The 23,564-nt window shown below is 32.4% G+C and overlaps 2 protein-coding genes across 3 annotated transcripts in view; one reads left to right on the forward strand and one right to left on the reverse strand.

The window, feature by feature from the left end:
• LOC132722763 (uncharacterized) overlaps positions 1–23,564 on the forward strand; it is a 451,280-nt gene that overhangs the window by 271,192 nt on the left and 156,524 nt on the right. The gene's annotated exons all lie outside the window — the stretch shown is intronic.
• On the reverse strand, positions 3,803–20,821 carry LOC132722056 (PACRG-like protein). The gene is made up of 8 exons (XM_060706505.1): positions 20,782–20,821; positions 13,369–13,570; positions 12,606–12,673; positions 12,093–12,183; positions 11,470–11,604; positions 10,732–10,839; positions 10,323–10,403; positions 3,803–6,645 (listed from the first exon to the last, which is right to left on the reverse strand). The coding sequence occupies exons 2-8, from the start codon at positions 13,510–13,512 to the stop codon at positions 6,589–6,591; spliced, it is 684 nt and encodes a 227-aa protein (XP_060562488.1). The 5' UTR covers positions 13,513–13,570; positions 20,782–20,821; the 3' UTR covers positions 3,803–6,588.

Consider the following 23,564-nt stretch of genomic DNA (forward strand, 5'->3'; position numbering starts at 1 on the left):
TACTTAAGGAGAAATGGCCCGGACAAAATTAAAGTATGAAAATAAACAAAGGGCAATAACTCAAAAAAATAAGAAATGCAGAGTACCAGTTCTTGTGCACTGCACTTCTTCTTAATGAGACCTATCATCCTATGAAGTTTCAAGTCCATGGCTTTTATACATTAGGAGAAATGGCCCGGACAAAAATAAAGTATGAAAATTAACAAAGGGCAATAACTCAAAAATTAGGAAGTGCAGAGTACTGGTTCTTGTGCACTGCACTTCTTAATAATGAGATCTATCATCCTATGAAGTTTTCAAGTCCATAGCTTTTTTAGTTGAAGAGAAATGGCCCGGACAAAATTAAAGTATGAAAATTAACAAAGGGCAATAACTCAAAAAATAAGAACTGCAGAGTACCGGTCCTTGTGCACTGCACTTCGGGTTATTGAAAGAAGCATGCATACCAAGTTTGAAGTCAATCAGACTTATAGTGACTGAGTTATGCTCCGGACAAGCTTTAGGGGACGCCGACAACGACGCCGACAACGACACCGACAACGACGCCGACACAGACGCCGCCGCCGACACCGCCGACAAAAGTAACCCCTATATGTCACCTTTTCAAGGCGACACAAAAACCCAATGAACTACAGCTTAGATGTTTAGCATGATTTCATTATATGTGTGTAGTAAAAACTTAACATCATGAAACATCTTCTTATGGGTGTCTTCCAAGTTTATTCAAATAAAAGCCCTGGGGTTTAAACTGGCCCGGCTCCGAGGGCCTATATACAGGTGAGCGACCTCAGGGCCATCATGGCCCTCTTGTTTCTATTCATTGATAGGTCAACTACTCGCAAATAAATGTCACAAACAAAAGTATGTGTTCTATTGTGTAAACCAGGTTGCATAACCCAGTGAAGCAATTGGTTAGCCATTTAGTCAATTTCCATTAAACTATAAACACTTGAAAGGACCTTTCATGCAACCCTTTAAAGTGGGTTTGTTCTTAATTATTAATTGAATCTATCATGTTAAGAACACTGAATTCTTTCTTGTTGGGAACACACCCAACTAGTCTATTTCCCTGGCATGAGGACATTGGTTCTGCTTAGATGCCTACAGTACTTGAGTCTGAGATAATCTTTGTGATAATCTATGTGAAGGCACATTAAGTCTTTCTCCACAGTAAAGCTAGTCACTATACAACCGAAACAGAGTTGGCTTGATGTAAAATCTAACCAAAAAATAAATGTCATTGATTAAAGTTGCATTTCTTATTCATTTTTATTTAATTGTGAAACTTAGCTTCTTGATATAAATAATGTAAGAATTTGAATATTAGAACTTGACATAATCTTAGATTTTACATTTTTCAATATCCTTTGTAATCATTTCTAAACTTAATAAATATCCTATCCAACTTGTGAACAGATCATCCTACTCTGGTAACCACTTTTGCCCAAAATACAGAAACAGGTAGTTTTGGCATGTGGCAATCCACCAACAGTAAAACTTTACTCGCCATATAACCTAAATGATGTCGGAAAATCAAAACCAAACTCTTAAGAATACTGAATAAAAGTCTCAAATACAATAAAAGACATCTTTTTTTATTATTTTTTACTCAAATAAGCAGAATATATATTCAATTCTAGAAAAAAATATAAATACATGTTTCAAGGGTGTTAGTTCTTTTTAATACTTTTCTTTAAAGAGAAAGTAATACATTTTCCCCAATTTGCTTAAATATTTTCTTTATATTTTTGACTCGGGAAAATTTTTAAATGACCCCTATCAAAACCCTAAAAAAACCCCGGGCCCGAAAGCCCCCCCTAAATTTTTTTTACTAAATTTTAAAAAACCCGGGAAAAAAGTTTTTCTAAATTTTTTTGAAACTGGTTCCTAAAAACCCCACAAGTTTTATTTTTATCTTTTGTCTGACCCTGAAGCACAAAAAAGGGTTTTTGTATTTTTTTAAATTTTTTTTACGGGAAAATTGAAAAATTTTAAACAAAGAATTTGAAATATGCCCCTTTGTAAACTGTAGGGATATTTTTAAGGGAAAACAATTTTTGTTAAAACAAAGGTAATTGATTTACTTAATTCTGGAAGAGGAATCATTCAGTAAATAAATTCTTGCAAGAGTTGGTTGGTAACCTACAATTAAGTTCCTGAAGAATAGTAAAGAATACCTTGTAGTTGTGGAGAATAATACAAATGGCATATCAGACCTAAATTATTTCTTTTCTTCCAAAAGTAAAATAGTTTAATTAATTATCAATGATAGAGATAAGGGACTTGTGAAGTTTCAAGTGTATAACTTTTATAACAAATGAAAAATGTAATCGTATCCAGTACCTAAACCAAAAACGACTTTGATACAAAAGTGAGGCCAGTTTCCTTTTTCTTCAAATACAGAAAAGCTCAAAATAGGAAATTTTTCATACAATATTAATTAGATATAAAGAAAAACGGGCAATTACTTACAGATTAAGCACTTCATACAATATTATATCAGACAACAACAATGGAATGTAACGGCATAAACACTGATTTAAAATATAACATTATTAACAACAAGAGCTGTCACCCAAGTGACAATTGCCCCCGAAAATGTTTCTTAATCATGCAGGTATTATGAAAAGAAGAATGAAAGTAACTAATTGCTGAATATTGTTCTTTATATCATTGTACCTGTAATCTCTAATTGTTATAGCGTGAACCTTCAAAATATAAGTGTGACCTTTGAAGAAGGGACGTGGTTCCTGGACGCAACTGAATGTTGCTATGAGATAGACATTTGTGCCAAGTTATTTCAAAATCCCTCCATGCACGACAAAGTTACAGTCTGGACATGATTGTTGTGTAAGTGGGGACACAAAGATGGACAGGGAGACATGAGCCTTAGCTGCAACACATTGTCTTAATGTGGTAGACATTTTTGCCAAGTTATTCTAAAATCCTTCCATGCATGACAAAGTTACAATACGGACACAAATATGTGCACCTATAAACTCTTTGTGATAAAGTGAACCTTCAAAATGTTAGTGTGACCTTGACCTTTGAGGACTGACATGATTATTGAACGCAACACATTGTCTTGAAGTGGTAGACATTTTTGCCAAGTTATTTTAAAATCCTTCCATGCATGACAAAGTTACAGCCAGGACACAAATTTGTGTACCTATTAATTCAAATTGTGATAATGTGAAACTTCAAAATGTTAGTGTGACCTTGACCTTTGAGGTAGGGACGTAATTCTTGGACGCGACACATTGTCTTGATGTGGTAGCCTAGTTATTTTAAAATCATTTGATGCACGACAATGTTACAGTCCGGACACAAATTTGTGTATCTATTTACTCTAATTGCAATAATGTGAAACTTCAAAATTATAGTGTGACCTTGACCTTTGAGGTAGGGACGTGGTTTATTGGACGCGACACATAAAACTTGATGGGGAAGACTTTTTGGGGGGCCCGTTTTTTAAAAATCCTAAATTATGCCCAAATTTAAAAATCTGGACTTTCAAAAAGTGGGGATCCCAAAAACAGACGGCCCCCCCCAAAAAACAGTGGGGTTTTTTTAAAAAATGCCCCCTTCTGGGGGCAAAAAAAAAAAATTTACAAAACAGGATTTTTTTTTGAAATTTTGTTAACAAATATTTCACAGAGAAAACCCCAAAGTTTGAAAATTTTTTCCCCCCATTGGGCCATACCCCATGCCCTTAAAATTTTAAAGCCCAAGTGTTAAAGAGTGAAATAAAATTTTGTCTTAAAAATTTTTAAAACTTTAGAAAATTTTCAAAATTTTTTTTAAATGCTTTGAAGTAGTTTTTCAGCCATTTTTACTTTTTTTTGCTGTTAACAACATTCATGAAGTCTTAAAAATCATGACATCAAATTGTTAGTGTTGAAAAATAATTCTGTACAATTTCACAATTTTTGTTACATTTTCAATATGACATGGGCAGACTTTTTTATGTTCTTCTCATAATCAAGCACATTTAACTTTAGACAGAGTGTTGACAGCATTTCTTCTTATTTATGTTACGTTCTTTTCATTCACATTTAAATATAGTCTGGCTATAGTGAAAATTATATTTTGATAATTTCACTGTGAATTTATCGAAATATAATTTCACTGTCTACTGAAAAGCATGAAATAAACTTGCATCTTGAATTCTAACAAAGTTGCCATACAACAGTAACAAAATGTGTGAGACTTAAAACCAAATAAAAAAGTAATACCAAACAGTATAAATAATAGTAAGTTTCTCTCTAACATGCTGTGTAAGTTCCCTCTTTCTATCATTAAGGCCAAAAATAACTGAAGACTTCATATCTGTATCCTTATTTTCACATATAGGTGTTGTGCTTTAACACATGTTGTCTTACTAAATGGGAAACATCTGTATATGAGCCGCGTCACGACAAAACCAACATAGTGCCTTTGCGACCAGCATGGATCCAGACCAGCCTGCGCTTCCGGGCAGTCTGATCAGGATCCATGCTGTTCGCTTCCAAACCCCATAACAAGTAGAGAAACTGATAGCGGACAGCATGGATCCTGATCAGACTGCGCGGATGCTGGTCGCAAACGCACTATGTTGGTTTTGTCATGGCACGGCTTATATAGAAAAAAATCCTTTGCTATTATCAATTAATAGTACAATGGACAAACTTGTTTATCATGATTCCGCAATGTGCTTCATTGCTAAAATTTGCAGTTTATTAAAAGGGGTTCTTTCAATTTATTTTCTCTTGTATATGAAACATCTTGGAAATTACATCGGACAACACGAGAATATTAGAAAAATGCTATCCAAATAAAAAGAATGTGTCTTTCTTCAACCTGAAATTTATGTTTTTCTACTGGCAAAAGTTTTAAAAATGTCTCAAATACAAAATGAAATTGACATAGTGCATGAATTCAATAAAAAAAAGCATGAAAATATGGCAACAATATAAAATCGTGAAAGACATACATGTATAATAAGTATTTACAACCGAAATACAAGATATTGAATATCTGTTACTTACAATATCACAGACAAAATATTTAGTGATGATGCAGACATTTTCATGTATAAAGTTTTTCATAGACTAGAATACCTTCAATTTTTTGGGAGTTTTTAAACAGAATTTCAATAGATTTTGGTTGTTATTTAATGTTTAAAACTGATTTTGAGAATACAGAAAATGTTCACATATTTAAGGGATGAATGTAAGCAAAAGAATGAAATCCTACAGACCTTTTTAAAATTTATCCTGTACTTTTATTTCCTTGTAATGTTTTTTCCCTAATGCTTTGTTCAGTAAGTCAGACAAGTCAGGAATGATAAAATTTGTTATATAAGCTATAAACATAAGGCAACTGAAGCCCTAATGTCTTACAAAATCTATGAACTAAATGCCAATAATCTAACAAGACTCAATGCAAAGTTATGGCCTTAGGCCAAAAAGGAAATGATCATGAAATTCTGCACATAATTTGAATGACTTTCATGCAATCATAATAAACGTTTGGTTCAACACAGCAATGCTGTAAATTTTTCACTTAATAATTGAGTTACCTACCCTTTCAAAGGACTATTATGACAATCAGTATCATGATGCAAAAAAGGGCCATAACTCTGACAAAATGAAAATAAATATTAAGAGTTATGTTCTACTTGATGATTTCATGATTACAACCAAGCATATATAGATTCAACACAATAATAACATATATTTTTCTTTAAATCAACAACAACAAAAACCCACAAAAATTGTCAAAACTAACATCAATAATATCAAAGATAACTTTCATAACATCAATGATTTGGTAACAATCTATCACTGATATGTTTTAGAATAGCTCAAAATCACATCACACAGAATATTTGTTTGTTTTGAGTGAGCACTGCTTATACCTGACCTCACTAATGTGAGAAATAACAATTTTTCATACAATTGTCAGTTTGTTCAGGGAAAAAAATCACAGATTTTACAATAACTGAGATACAGTGTGTGATACAGATTATTCCACAATGATTAGAGAAAGTATTTTCTTAGTTCACAAAAAAAAAATCTGAATAATCTTAAAGTAGAAATCAAAATATATTGTTCAAAAGCTACACTTGTCAATATACTACAATGTAAAATATGTCAGGAAATGTGAAAAAAGTATTTTATAACATCATTGATCTTGACCTTGATAATTACAACAAAGATGGAGGGTCACCAAAGTTATGTTCCTATTAAATATTCCCAAGCCCTGCTCAAAGTTACAAGACCATCAAAGGTTTACATTAAATAAATAAGGAGTACATCTGTCAACATGTGAAGCTGCTAGGGAGAGACTGTATGCAAGTGTGACCAGACTTCATAATAATGCCTTTGCGACTTGGCAAGTATATTTGTCCCCAATGTTTTAGGGAAGCATAAAAAACAATCAGTAATAAAACAAGCCTAAATATCATCATCATAATCATCATCATCAACATCATATAAATTCAAAAGTTATAGAAAAATGTAAATTTAACAGTGAATGACAGTTGTGTAGAATGGCCAGTCATTGCTGTAAGGACGGAGTTGATGTCTGGTACTACATGTCATGTGATCAGGTAAAAATAGAGCAATATGTTGGAACTTTAGACTTGATCATTGGTAGACACTCCTGTAAAATATGTTTCAAACAGATGTCAAAAGTGTGAAAATCAATTTCATGCTATAATATAACTTGTGCATATTGAATGTCTGAGAGATAAAATTTCATGACAGTGTTCGAAATTAGCAGTAGTGCGATAGCCCCTGACGACTAAATTTCTCCTCTGGCTACCAACTTTTCACAGTAACAAGCCCAACCAGGCTACTGTATTTTCAGAGGCAATATACATTTTGAACAAATGAATCGTGCTAGTGAACTGTCTTTTGGGCTAGTGAATATTCCAATCTGGTAGTCCAACCAGCCTAGTAGATTCAAATCCAAATTCCTTACACTGTTACATACATGCATAATAGATCTATTTCATGCATAACCATGAAATTTAAATACAAAATGTACTTAAATACCCCTATCGATAATCTGTAAATAATAAAAAGTCAACTTACAATAAAATTTGCTGGGATTTTAGATATTTATATTGTAAGTAAAGTTCATTCAAGGATCTAGGTCAAACTTAGTACATGAAAATGGCCTTCTCTTCAAGAGATATTTTATGTCCATAAAGTATGAAGACGCCATAAACTGTTATAACATGAAGATGCAATGATCTCAATACTATGTTTTACAGTTACTTCATCTTTGTTGAATTTTGAATATTCTACATGTATAATGCAAATTAAGTCACAACTCAAAGTCTTTTTACTGGAGCAAAAATTCTGTTTGATTTTTGGGCATTACTTTCAGGACAACTGTAGCATCATCGAGCCTTGGTGGGTTAGTATTAATGTTCTACTCACAAAGAAAAATCACTCTCTTGGTAAGAGAGGAAAGTGCTGGGGCATACAAGTCAATGATATGATATTTAAATAATATAATATTTACAAAATTTCTAAAAGTGTGCATTTTGCAAAATAAATACAACAATTCTCAGTATATAAAACAATGTGATTCATCTACAATGTATTACGATCACTTTTTGTGAAAATTAGAGAAAAACAAGATATGTTTGTAAAACATGTATGCCCCCTATCAGCAGCCAATTATTCATGTGATAAGGTAATTATGCATGACTCCTGACCCAGTGATCAAACAATTAATAAGGGTTATCAAGTATCTACTGGTCATGACCTTGACCTTTGACCCCTTGACCCAAAACTCAATAGGGGTCATCTGCTGGTCAAGACAAATCATCATACAAAGTTTGAAGTTCCTAGGCCTAAGCGTTTTTACTTAATTGATCAGAAACCGTTTTAACTTACAAGGTCAATGTGACCTTGACCTTTGACCCTTGACCCAAAATCAAATAGGGGTCATTTGCAGGTCATGACTAATCACCATGCCAAGTTTGAAGTTCCTAGGCCTAAGGGTTCTTTTATTATTGATCCGAAACCGTTTTAACATACAAGGTTCAATGTGACCTTGACCTTTGACCCCAAAATCAATAGGGGTCATCTGCTGATCATGACCAATCACTATGCCAAGTTTGAAGTTCCTAGGCCCAAGTGTTCTTTAGTTATTGATCAGAAACCGTTTTTACTTACAAGGTCGATGTGACCTTGACCTTTGACCCCTTGACCCAAAACTCAATAGGGGTCATCTGCTGGTCACCACCAATCATCATACAAAGTTTGAAGTTCCTAGGCCTAAGCGTTTTTAGTTAATTGATCAGAAACCGTTTTTACCTACAAGGTCAATGTTACATGACCTTTGACCCCTTGACCCTAAAAACAATAGGTCATCTGCTGGTCATGACCAATCACCATACCAAGTTTGAAGTTCCTAGGCCTAAGGGTTCTTAAGTTATTGATCGGAAAGCATTTTTACCTACAAGGTCAATGTGACCTTTCCCTTTGACCCCTTAACCCCAAAATCAGTAGGGGTCATCTGCTGGTCATGACCAATCACCATACCAAGTTTGAAGTTCCTAGGCCTAAGGGTTCTTTAGTTATTGATCGGAAACTGCTTTTACCTAAGAGGTCAATGTGACCTTGACCTTTGACCCCTTGACCCCAAAATCAATAGGGGTCATCTACTGATCATGACCAATCACATACCAAGTTTGAAGTTCCTAGGCCTAAGGGTTCTTTAGTTATTGATCCGAAACTGTTTTTACCTAAGAGGTCAATGTGACCTTGACCTTTGACCCCTTGACCCCAAATCAATAGGGGTCATCTACTGATCATGACCAATCACCATATCAAGTTTGAAGTCCCTAGGCCTAAGGGTTCTTTCATTATTGATCGGAAACCGTTTTTACCTACAAGGTCAATGTGACCTTGACCTTTGACCACTTAACCCCAAAATCAATAGGGGTCATCTGCTGGTCATAACCAATCACCATACCAAGTTTGAAGTTCCTAGGCCTAAGGGTTCTTTTGTTATTGATCGGAAACCGTTTTTACCCAAGAGGTCAATGTGACCTTGACCTTTGACCGCTTGACCCAAAAATCGTTAGGGGTCATCTACTGATCATGACCAATCACCATACCAAGTTTGAAGTTCCTAGGCCTTAAGGTTCTTTACTTATTGATCGAAAACCGTTTTTGCTTACAAGGTCAATGTGACCTTGACCTTTAACCCCTTGACCCCAAAATCAATAGGGGTCATCTACTGATCATGACAAATCACCATACCAAGTTTGAAGTTCCTAGGCCTTAAGGTTCTTTAGTTATTGATCGGAAACCGTTTTTGCTTACAAGGTCAATGTGACCTTGACCTTTGACCCTTGACCCCAAAATCAATAGGGGTCATCTACTTGTCATGACAAATCACCATACCAAGTTTGAAGTTCCTAGGCCTTAAGGTTCTTTAGTTATTGATCGGAAACCGTTTTTGCTTACAAGGTCAATGTGACCTTGACCTTTGACCCCTTGACCCCAAAATCAATAGGGGTCATCTACTTGTCATGACCAATCACCATACCAAGTTTGAAGTTCTAGGCCTTAAGGTTCTTTAGTTATTGATCGGAAACCGTTTTTTGCTTACAAGGTCAATGTGACCTTGACCTTTGACCCCTTGACCCCAAAATCAATAGGGGTCATCTACTTGTCATGACCAATCACCATACCAAGTTTGAAGTTCCTAGGCCTTAAGGTTCTTTAGTTATTGATCGGAAACCGTTTTTGCTTACAAGGTCAATGTGACCTTGACCTTTGACCCCTTGACCCAAAATCAATAGGGTCATCTACTTGTCATGACCAATCACCATACCAAGTTTGAAGTTCCTAGGCCTTAAGGTTCTTTAGTTATTGATCGGAAAACCGTTTTTGCTTACAAGGTCAATGTGACCTTGACCTTTGACCCCTTGACCCCAAAATCAATAGGGGTCATCTACTTGTCATGACCAATCACCATACCAAGTTTGAAGTTCCTAGGCCTTAAGGTTCTTTAGTTATTGATCGGAAACCGTTTTTGCTTACAAGGTCAATGTGACCTTGACCTTTGACCCCTTGACCCCAAAATCAATAGGGGTCATCTACTTGTCATGACCAATCACCATACCAAGTTTGAAGTTCCTAGGCCTAAGGGTTCTTTAGTTATCACTCGGAAACCATTTGGTCTACGGACCGACGGACCGACGGACCGACAAGTGCAAAGCAATATACCCCCTTTTTTTCAAAAGGGGGCATAATTATCACTAAATTCATCAATTCAATATAATAAAATAAATCTACAAAAAGGTCACATACCCTGCCACCATTATTCTCCAGTATATTTAATGTATCTACAACTTTCTCCTTGTGTCTTTTATCTGTCATATGTTTTGATACCTAGATAACAAAAACTAATCCTATTATTCCACGGTAAATTATTTATTAATTCACTTATTGAACATTGTAACATGTAACCAGTTCTAGTATCTCATAGGTATTTACTAAACATATATAATAATTGACAGTACTTTTCCCCTTACAAATGTACCCCTTGAAAAGTTAGTCATTCTTAGAAAAAAAGTATTTTATAATTATGACATAAAATGTGAAGCGACAAAAATTCAAATTGGTGGCCTGTACAAGCTGAACTCAAATATTTCTCAGTCTACTATCAGGTTTTTTCCATTGTTAACCCCAAATAGGAAGAATGAGAAGTACAACTTACAGGAACAAGGAGTTTATTAATGTGAGCATTTAATGCTGGTCCCACAACTTCACTCAGCTGGGCTACAGCATCAAGTCCTCCTGTTACTACAGTTGGGTCTGTATGTCCCTACAATAAAACAAACATGTTTATATTACATGTATAATTTGAATTGTTTGGTTTTACTGCACAACCAACATAATTAAAGTCATATGGCGTCGAAACAGGAAAACTGATTTTGGATAACCTCAGGTGTTACAAATTTAAAGCAACATGTATCACTAAATTAACAAATATGAATGATTGAAAGAAATCTTGTAATTGTTAATATGTTCATGATTTTAATTGGATACTTGCAAAAAGATACATTTGTAGTTATTTTACAAGTTTTATACATGTATAAGGTTTTTTTCTCTCTCATTCTATAGCAATGGCCATTTAGGGGCTGCTTCCATTCTGGAATTATTTTTTTTTAAATCATGTTTTCCCCTTAAATTCAATTTACATCAATTTTTTTCTACCATTCATGCAAAAAAAAATTGTGATATTTCCCTATATTTAATAGAAGGGCCACTTCCCCTACCTGTGAAAATGTAAGATTATCTTGAACCCTTACCATGCAAAACATCTTATATGGACTTGTCCATCTTCAATTCTGAACAAAACCATTCATCATTTTTTAACAAGCAGCAAAAAGGCATTAAAAGGCATGTAAGTATGGTAATGAGTTAATCAAGGAAATTTAGAAAATTAACTTACAATAGCCCCTCTTATTGCAACTGATAGTTTAGGCAAGAGTGGTATAACTTTATTAGCACATCCTGGTACCTCTAGTAATTCTTTAAAACCTGTCCTGGCAACAAATGTATATGGATGAACAGTTTCTTTTAAACCCTGAAAGTACATGTAGAAAAAATGATTCATTAGATTCATTTAACACTGATGCTAGTTACACACATAATGTTGGGATAATTTTTTATTTGATCATCTTAAAATATCATATTTTGTTTTTTATTTTTGTAGTATGTACTATCTCTCTTGTAAATAAATACATGTTTATTCAATTATATAGCTTGCCTACTTTTATATGCCATTAACTAATAATGTTTCCAAAATCGTAACACATGTACATTACCATTACTGATTCATAAATCCTTAGATATCTCCAATACTATACCATATGAATCATTACTGGTTCATTTATCACTACATATCACCATTACTGATTTAGTAAATAACCGTCACTAAATCATCAATCCTTATTTATGTATATAAAGAACCAGTCAATTTACTATTACATATTACATGTACAATTTTTGGTCTATTTATTACTTAATTTTCTAATTTCTCATAATTACAAAATTGAACAAACGGTACTTTACCTCAGCCAATGTGACTAGTACAGGATCAAACTGCACCTGTTCTGGTGGTGTATCCCAGGCAAGCTTGTGTCTCACAGAGCCATGTGTCAACCTGAAATAAAAGTACCAGTAAGTTTTATGTCATAGCTGTATATCATTCACACTGAAAATCATATAGAATTGCCAACATTAACAAGTTCACATATGTTAATATAACCTCAACATTGCCACACATTACTTCAATAACAAATAAAAGATTATTTAACCTTTACTCTGCTATAACTGTCATACACGGTAATAAATTGTTTATCGGACTTGCTCTGTTTCGAATTTGAAACCGTCTATTATCTGCGATATGGGATTTGAATGTCAAACTGCTGTTCCAGAGCAACAATTGTATAGAAACTTTCAAACAGCATAGATATAATAATAACAAGGTTCAAAAAGCTTTATACTAATGGCATTTGTGGTATTGACATGTCATTCTGAACCAAACATTTTCAAAATCAAAACAAAATTCTAAAATTCACAAACCTGCAGGGGATTCCTCCATTTGAGTAAATTGCTGCAAAAGCTGACTGATTCTTCGTAGAATTTGAAAACTGAAATAATTCATACATGCAAAAGCTATATAAAAGTTTTATCAGGATTCTTTTTCAATATGATGGTATTTTTATCTAATTGCTTATAAATGTCTCTATGAAGATAAATACATGTAATTTACATTGCCTGGGCTTTATCAAACAAGTATCTAAGCTAGATTCTTTCAGTACAAAGTCTACTTTTTTAATTATAATTCATTGAAGAGTCATTTGTGAACCAGTTTCAGAAACACATTTCTCTCACAACACCACATACTTGTTGCAGTCTTTGGCCTAAGTAATAAGAGAAGATGCTAATATTATAGGGATTGCACAGAAGTTTTTGAAATGATAGGACTTGAAATAATTTTTCGAAATAAATGTTCCATTTGATGTAGCTCCAGACCAGTAGATTGTGTGCAAAATTTCAGATCATTCGCTCACTCTGTTTTTCAAGATTAATCAGTTACAATGTATTGTCAAAAATTACCAAAAATGGGAAATGCTTTTCACTCAAATTGGGCTATGAAAAGCAAAAAAATATGATTTTTTAATTTATTTCTAAGAACATTGTATGTTTCTTAATAACTTTTGCATATCTTTCTAAAGTATCTTTCTGTTTAAGTGCCCCGATTGATCTATGTAAGAATTTCAAATTTGATGTTTTTAGGCCTTTGGACCTTAGTGTAGTTTATCTTAATACTATATCCACATACCGGGTCAATTGTTTTAGGATTCAACTTATCCGAGGGTTTTGCTACACGACCAGCCGATTTAGTTGAACCAGCTGACTGGCGACCTCCTGACCCCTGTGAACTTGAGCTTGAACTTTTTTTCCTCGCCACACCTGAGCTTGCCATATTTGAAATTTAATTTTGTTTTTTTTATGAAATCATCTTCATCCTTATCAAAGAATTTCTGAAAAATAAAAATACACAAACATTTTGGTAGTATTCCAATAAATATTTTCTTGTTTTGGGTCATATCAAATGTACATTGGTCAAGTGAGTGTCTAATTCTACCACTGTTTTATATGGGAATGGGTTAATACATGTACAAATGTAGCTAGCTTGAAGAGCAGGCCCAAAAGGCAAAGTGAGCCTTTTTAGTACCTGCTAGATAGTGATGGTTTTGAAAACTTTTGCCGGAAGTATTGCAATATTATGGGTAATAGACCAATCTCAACTTACAAGATAAGGATAAAAGCTGCGGAATTCTGATTGAAAACGAATTGTAGTCTGGTCTTCTACACACATCTATGGGAACCATAATTGGCCAGGGAACAATAAAATAAATGGAAGCAGTGCATAAAACACGGAATGGCACATTAAAAACGGAAAATGTAAAATAAAAATAAATAATTTTCATATTATCATTCAATTTGTTTACTTCTGAACAAGTGATACATGATATAAAATTATAATTTAAACTATTTGGCAATACTTTTTTCATTATTTATACTCGTATATATGACTATAAAAATAACGGCTGTCATTGAATATTGCGATATCGAATGGATATATCATCGATATTCATCATACGATACAATATCGATACACACTTTCAAATATCAATACAAGCTAAAATTAATTCATTTCTGTTTATGAATATATCTGTATTATTTGCCTAATAAGAGAAGTCACTTTTTTTCAGCTGTCTTGGCTAACTTGTACTTTAAACTCTGTTTTCAAATGTCAGTGACAAAAATAACAGAAAAAAACAAGCTTTCTGTTAGTTTGTAGTATTTGTAATGTCTAATACAAGCATGAATAATACAATGATCCTAATTTTAAACACATATTTAAATGTTTTCATTGTATCAACTGAAGTCGAAACATGATATATTAATATATCATCGATATTTGTCTCTCAATATATAAATACAAAATTGTCCATCAATGCCAGCCCTAGTTCTGGCTTCCATAACTTTATATGTCTCTTTTATTTTGACGTTGTGCAACAGTAAAGTTATGGGTCAACCCTATTTGCAAAGGCTACCAGAATTTTGGCAGTTCGTTCGCCGTACATAAAAACCTATTAAAATCACCCTTATTAATCAAATTTGGGTCAAATAAAAAATACCATTTGATAAACAAATCAATTTTGAATCAGTTCATGTTTTGTTTTTAAATGAAACTTCAATGACATTGTGTACCCAACTATTTGTTAGGGAAATATGTAGAAAATGTTTACCAATATGGAGTCTGCTTTCAAATGAAATCTCACGGGACTTCATGTTTTGGGAATTTTAGCATCTATTTTTAGTAATGGACCATACACTATTTTTAGAAAGTGTATGATTTTAAATAAAAACAAACAAACAATGAATTATCACTCAAAACAATATAAATCCAACATGTTTTGGTACAATGTCTGTTATTGAATAAATACACCATTATCCATAATTGCAAAGCCATGTTTTAAAATTAAAAATAGCTTTTGGGTCAAGGGTCACCAAATGTCATGCAAAGGTATCCGAACATAAATTCTTGCTAGTCACGTGATAATTAGGGCAGAAATGGTGGTGAATTTTATGAAATGTGAACCCACTGATAAACTTTTAGGCATTATTCATCAATCTAACGTTCTGTGTTCAAAATTATAGACTGAAGTGTCCCAAAGGTAATGTAACGATTCGCCACACTAACGATTCGCCACATAACGATTCGACACAGAGTAATAACGATTCGCCACAGTTAAATAACTATTCGCCACGTGTTCAAATACATTTTTTTTCACATCTGTTTTCAAACTGTTGATGGAAAACCTTTTTCCGTTTTATATTTCATTTGTTAATTACATAAATTAATTACACTAAATACACATTTTATTGAATAAAAACACACGAAAACCAAATATTTTATTAACAAAATTACATAACACATTTTATAACTTCGTTATTTATATAAACTGGAAAAATATACGTGTACGTATATTTAGTTTGTTTTGTAATTTGTCTTTGAATTTCTGATTATATTTAAATGCCATTATGTTTGTAATGTTTTGTACACGGACAATCTTTAAATGTGACATTTTTAAATGGATAAGTCATGCCTTCTACTACCTTTAAGGTCTTTTCTAGTAGATGTTTTCATTGCCTACTTAAGTTATAGCCATACCTACAATTAGAAGAACTTCTTACGAATACAAACAGAACGTGTAAAGCGCATTACAACATAAAAATTACTATTGCGAACTTTTGGAAGGAATTTGAATTTGACCATCTTTTGAATTTCATGAAAAAAAATCTTGAAAGATTTTTCCAGCATTCTAAAGGATTTGAAAGTTAACTAATCCCGTTTGCGCCTACAGCTTTCTTTTTATAGACATTGAATCAATTTGAAGGTATTAAATTGTAATTGCTATAAGTTATAAATAGATAAAAAAAATGTCTACAAATTTATGTGGGTATTTTATCTTTATTTATTTATATTATTGTTTTAATGATTATGTCATTTAATAATGTACTGGAAATAAAATTTCAAATGTCATAGATGCATATGGTCTACGAAATAAATGTGGTCTCAAAGACTACTAAACAATGGATAATTAGCCGAGAACATTTTTGGAAGCCTTTCTGTTTTATGTGACATAAATCAATTCAACTTGAAAGACATAATGTTTTAAGTCACATTGAACACTTTGATTTTAACAATTTTTGAAAAAAGTTACAAGGACTGTTCTATCTCCAAATGTTTTCTTAGGTTTTAAAGCAAGGAAATATTAAAATCCACAAATCTTTAACGATATTGAGTTGTTCTCCGACACCACGTTTAGTAGTTTTTAAATTTTCAAAATCCGACAATTAAGATAAAAAGTTATGCAATACTAAATCTTTATATGCTTTTTTCTCAAAAGCAAAAAAATTGGCACTGAGAACAAAATGTTTTTCAAGCCACGCTGTGTTTCCACATTTTATACATGATGCCATCTTTGACACTTGTCACATGTAAGAGCACGTGGGTTACTGTAGATACATCTTAAACAGAATGAACAAGGAGGAGCTGGCATGATTCTGATTTCGTTATTTTTCGTTTGTGTACTATTTTATGTATGTGTTTAAGCTATTTAAACCCTCTTAATCGGCATATATCGGCTCGCTCAAATTAATTTGTAAACAAACATAAGCTTAATTGCCGCATTGTTTTGAAATCTGAATACATTGTCAGATAATTAAAGGATTATTTCGGCGTCAATTAAATATTTCTACAACAATCCTAAGGTGATTGGCTTGTTTACATTAAAGGTGTGACAAATGTTTTACATATGCGTTCTTTAATCAATTATCGTAGATCAATTTTCGTATGAACACATGTTTTTGCAATACTTTGTTTAAATATTTGACATATATTATAATATATGAACTATATATTTATATATAAATATTAATTGACATATAATTATGTTTATATATGAGTAATTCAATAATTATTTCAACATATAATTACTTTCTTGTTAATGTACTCCTGTAATAATGTTACTTTGATAAATTGAAATCCGCGATGGGGGCCTTCACTTCATATTACTTGTATCAAGAAACATTATTAAATTATTGTCATTGTCAAATTATTAAAACAAAAGGAAAAAGTTTGTTGATTACTAAAAAATCATTGTTATAATCATACTGTGGCGAATCGTTATTTAACTGTGGCGAATCGTTATTACTCTGTGTCGAATCGTTATGTGGCGAATCGTTAGTGTGGCGAATCGTTACTAATTCGTCCCAAATATATCTAACTAGCCCGGGTGTCCACGATACCGGTGTACATATTTTATACAAGGTGTTTTTCATATAAAATTTTTCTGATTTGAAAAAAAAGAAGGAATAAACAACTTCATTAACATTTAATCCTCTTTAAAATACATTACAGAGTTCTGTTACTCTGAAATTCTCGCTCATTGCCAATGTAAACAATGGTCGACCATTTTGTATGACGTAGTTAAACAGACCAGTGCACTGGTAAAAATGTTATTTATTTGGAAAGCCATCGCAGTTTTAATAGCAAATATATCATTTTAGCATTCTTGTATTAATTTAATAATAATATCTGAAAAAAAAACAACACTTTATAACAACATAAAAACGTGTGTTTCAATAATTTACTGTTCATCTTTTATGACTCCCAAGGGATCTCTGTTTTAGAACCTTTTCCTCCCAATTACAGGTGTATATGTAGCTGGATTCAAAAATTCCCTTCACTTAATTTTAGTGTTATTGTGATTTTCTGGTCATTTTATATCATTGAATCAATTTTATTTCTATATGATGAAGATAAAATATCAATATAGCACTTAACACAGGCTCCCTTAAAAGACTGAATGAAACTGACTTTAATTTTCACAAACTATTTTATATGCACTAATGGCTTTCAGGGTTCGACACTAACGGGGTCCCGGGATTCCGAGGATCCCAAAAAGTCGGGAGGAATCCCTGTGATTCCTAGCTGGGGATTCCGTTGGGATCCCTGAAAAATTGCTGTGTAAATTTTTGAAATTTTCTGAATTAATGTCATTGAATCACAAATATTAAAGAAAAGTGGTTCAAGAAAGAAAAGAAAAACCCCGCCGGTAAAATCTACACTCTTGAATTATGTTTAGTTTTTCTTTGTGCAGTGACTGCTATCAACTCATTTGCGATATAAAATGACAAAAATGTTTTGACTGAAGAAACATTCTTGTATACAGTAATTTTATATCATGCATTGACTTCATAAAATAGAGTTGTGAAAATTCAAAAAAGAAATGTAATTATCGTATAATTATTACACAAGCGATGTGTACTTCAAATTTGTGTTGATCGGCAATGCCGGCGGTAGCTACTGTACAGTTATCCAGTGTTTGTTGTTTGTTTTTTTATTGCCAAAATTCGGCACTTGTGACCATTGTAAATTTTCGTCAAAATTGTGAAAAAAATATAACTGGTGTATTTTTTCTCCCTACAGTAGACTACAGCAAAAGTATAATTAATAAACAAAATAAAAAGAATCCATACTTTTAAGTTTAAAATCCTTTTTGAAACTCACAGCCTTCAATGCTAAATTAAAAAACATTGTCTAACTAAAGTCTAAGTTCAATCAAGGTCACGCATTATTTACCGACAAGAAATACAAAAAATCCTTACGCGTTACATGAAACATACAGCAAATGACGAAATATACAGCAAATGACGTATATTTCATCTGACAGTGCTTTTAGCCAATCAGTGTTGTTAGCTACATGACTGCTTGTATGGGGTGAGTGCCTTTGATGTGACAGGTGTCAAAACTTACAAAAAAATCAATACACAGGGAGGAAAGGGATCGGACATTTCAGTGTAAAAATTGAGAACAATAAATTTGGATATTGCCCATCCTGTCAGGGACTTGGAGCAACTTATCATTTTTAAAAATGAAATCATTTAAAGGTACCGTACTTGTAATGCAAACAAAACTGTTTCTTGATATTTTTATTAGCTTAAGTAAAAGATTATCAAAATATTTAATTTACAACAATCTATGGGATTTTTCCTTTTAAACACAAAAATGTAAAATGAAATCAAATATTTTTTTAAAGTGATTATAATTAAGAATTTCCTTAAAAATGACATGAAAGTAAATAATTATAGACAGTTATCCATACCAGACCTTTCTGGAATATGGAGCCTGATCATTACCTGTAACTTTTTAAAGATCTACATATGATAAGTGGGCTCTATTTCAGTGAACCCTAGGCTATCTGGGAAAATGTTTCCCCAGTTCCTATTTAACTTCAAAAATTCAAACCACCTTGTCAAGTCACATGCATTATACCTTCATTTAGATACAGAAACTGGTTCACAATTATCAACTCCAGGGAGAAAACGGGTTTTAGCAAGCTATTTTCAAATCGAACTCTTGTTCAGTGAGCTTAATGTTATTCTGTTTCCATGTTCATGTAAAAATATATTATGTTTTAATTTATCTTAGCAGTCCAAATATATACTTTGAAACGCTTTTAAAACTTTAAATAGCATTATTTCCAAAGAGCTCATAAACTAGAAACTACATTTTCTGCATCTGAAACAAGACAATATATCCTGTATATAGTCTCAAAAATGAAAAGAATTTGAAATTGAATTGCTGCAATCCCTTGTTATTCTTCACCTCCATATTTTACTATTTTGATCTGAGGAATCCCTGACATTTAGGAGGAATCCCTGAATTAAATCTCAGGGATTCCTATGGGATCCCTGGTAAAAACAGTTAGTGTCGAACCCTGGCTTTCCATAGATTAATTTTTTCCCGCCAAAAATGATGTCAAAAGGTCAAGTGACATGTAATGGAGGTTGAATGACGTCTGCACCAGTCATTTTTTTATTTTTTTTGGAAAAAAAAATGTTTTGTAGAGAGACCAATTTATGCAATGGAGAAATAGGATAGTAAAATAAAATAAGGTAGGATATGTGAAATATTTCCTTCATAAACTCATGAAAATGTTTAAAAACTTTGAAATAGCCAGTATTACTGGGAGCATGTCAAGATAAACACTCGGTAGGTGGCGTTGACAATGATATCGCGAGATTTGTTAATATACCGGTACAGTGGAGTCACCGGTATCATGGGGTTCGAGTATACCTGTATTAAAATAGCTTTTGTCCAGATCACGCAAATTTATTGAATTACAGCATGACATAAATATATCACGGTTCTGGTTGACTTTAGAAATGGGATTGGTTTCGGCGAACAGGTCTAGCAGTAGCAGTACTATAAAACCTGTTCGCTCAAGTCTCTTTTTATTATTATTATTATTATTTTATTTTAGCAACTTTAGCTATGACAGCCCTAATAAAAATGATATTATTTATCACGATTTATCCATAATCTTGTTAAACAAATGTGCATTTCGTAGGCAACAAGTGCATTTCGCGAAATGGAGTCAATTTCACATTCTATTACAACCCTCAATATGCTAAGGCCTTAGAGTTAGACTTATTAAAGACAATATGTACGAATCGCCAGTGGGACGAATCGTTATAAATATTTATCATAATTAATTCTTGTTATCCCGACAACTTAAGCTATAAAACAGAATAAAACTGATTGTTTAGAATAAATGTATGATTACGTAAATTTTCTTTATCAATCATTTCACAATTTCACAAAAACATTTACCTTTTTAGAGTAAATTCTAACAACCGGTGTTACGTTTTATTTATTTCATCGTGATATACTACAGGGCTTTAGGCTCTAAAGTGCTAAATATTGATAATTGCTTATGCAATTTGAGAAGGTAGACAAGAGACCTGTCTGCTCTTTAATGATATCATGCAAATAGCAAAAAAAAAGATAAAATTGGCATATTAATTATAATACACACCTATAAAATGTTAAAGAAAATATATTGGTGTCATGGAACTAAAACAGAAATTGAAAACTGCTATGTGTAATTAATAGCCAGTTAACCATATTTCTCCCTATGGCCTAAAAGTTATAGACTAAGTGTCTTGGAAACAGAACATTAAATGGGGATTACTTATGGCCATAAATGTCATGCCAGCTTGGAAAAAATATTTTCAGTCCCATCATGTCAAAAAACTTCAGTTGAGTCCCTTTAATTGCTGATGCAGATTTTAAGTGTTAATGGCATTAAAGCTTCATCTCCATTTAAATCTTAAATACAGCTCTGTGACTTAATGAAAACTATAGTTGTTTCTAAAAATCAATCTTTAATGTAAGATCCTCCTGCAAATACTTCTTCTAGTTAGTTAGCACTTCTAAATATTGCATCCTAAGATTCATGTGAATTTATTATTGCATTCAGAATCATGTCAATTTCTTATTGCATCCGTAGATTCATGTTAATTTCTTATCTCAACCAGATTAATGCTAATTTCTTATTACATCTAGATTCAAGCTTATTCCTTATTAACTAATTTCTTATTGCATCCAACTTCATGCTAATATCTTATTGCATCCCAAGATTCATTGTAATTTCTTATTACATCCAGATTTATGTGAATTTCTGATCACATCCAACTTCATGTGAATTTCTTATTACATCCAGATTCATGTGAATTTCATATTGCATCCAGATTCATGTGATTTTCTTATTGCCTTCAGATTTATGTAAATTTTTACTATACCAAACTTCATACTAATTTCTTATCACATCCAGATTCATGCTAATTTCTTATCACATCCAGATTCATGTTAATTTCTTATTACAATTTCATGCTAATTTCTTATCACATCCAGATTCATGTTGATTTCTTATCGCATCCAGATCCCTGCTGATTTCTTATTTCATCAAGATTCATGTTAATTATTTCTTATTACAGTCAGATTCATGCTAATTTCTTATTGCATCCAACTTCATGCTAATTTCTTATTGCATCCCAAGATTCATGTTAATTTCTTATTGCATCCTAAAATTCAGATTTATGCTAATTTTTAATTGCATTCAGATTCATGCTAATTTCTTATTGCATCCAGAATAATGTTAAAATTTCATTGAAACCTTGGCATACAAATTATTTTGCTAAAAAAAGGGGATAGTTCCAAATATGTTGATTGTGAATACTTATATATTTATGAAACCATTAATCTTTTTTCTTTTAAATATTCCCTCACCCATGGACGCATACAGCTGTAAAGAAATTAACTTTGACCACATTAATTTTTAACTACCTGATGTTGGTATTTACCTTCTTAATGTCTGAGATCCATCACATGTAGTCTTCTGTCTAATTACATTTAAAGAGAATAATCTTTAACTTTCTGCAATGGATACATAAAGCAGCCTCATGTTCTTAGTCAGATTTTTTATTCATCTTTGATCTGATATATATCAAGGGTCTCTACCTTGAAACAACCAATGATCATGTTGAAGGAGAAAACATGTTTGTATAAAAACAACATCCAAAACCCTAAATTGGTTGGTTGACAGGTGACACTTGAACTAAAAGAAACTCTTTGTATGAGCATGGTCAGATTCGCTATTGTCTTTTTGTTCTTAATTAAAAGCACATGCTCAACATATTAATTAGTACAAGGCCATTACATTGAATATAATCAGACAGACTCAGCTAATAAAGGAATTGTATCAATTAGGGAGTGGTGGCCTAGTGGTTTCGGTGTCTGCCTCTCAACCCAGAGATCATTGGTTCAAGTCCTACTCAGGTCACAACCAGGTTTCCTTATATGGCTCAAGTACTGGCTACTTCCAGGAGGCAGACTGGAAATGATTGTGTTGAAAGAAATTGTTCAGCAATTGAGCTAAAATTTAATAAATATAAAACTAAACCAACTGTGCCAATGATAAAATTGAAATATCTCTATGTGCAATTATAAACATTTGTACATAGTCCATAATTATAGAACTATTCTACACAAGATAACAATGGAAACATTATAACTTTTACATGCCAACCATTTTTTCCTGCATAACTGCCATGAAAAAAAAAACATTTTTTAAATACAATTGCATAGATTTTACTAAAACACTGAATGAAAATGAAGAAGACATTTCTGTTTTTTATTTTTTTAATTCTACATAATTATTAGCCATATTCATATAATCATTAACATTTAAACAATACAGGCTAAAACATTTCTATTACTAACCAGAAATTCACATCATGTGTATACAGGAAACATTTCAAATGAAGAACTTGTACCAAACATTGCTGCAGTGTGACACTAGAGCCATTTACATATGAACAAAAGTTTTCTACTGAATTGTCACCATATTGTTTTTAGAATGTCATAACGAAGGATGAAATAATCTTTAAATTTTGATTTTAGGTGAAATGTATGTCACACAGCCATTTTTTTTTTGCATGAAGGAGAACAATGAATCCAAATTTAATCGTGGAAAAAGAAACATACACTTTGCTTACCCTATTATTATTGTAATAGTTTAAAAATGGAAAAACAAAAATAATTTGAATAATATT

The sequence above is a fragment of the Ruditapes philippinarum genome, unplaced genomic scaffold (genome assembly GCF_026571515.1).
Source record: "Ruditapes philippinarum isolate M1 unplaced genomic scaffold, ASM2657151v2 ctg363_1_1_1_1, whole genome shotgun sequence".
In the NCBI taxonomy this organism is placed as follows: Eukaryota; Metazoa; Mollusca; class Bivalvia; order Venerida; family Veneridae; genus Ruditapes; species Ruditapes philippinarum.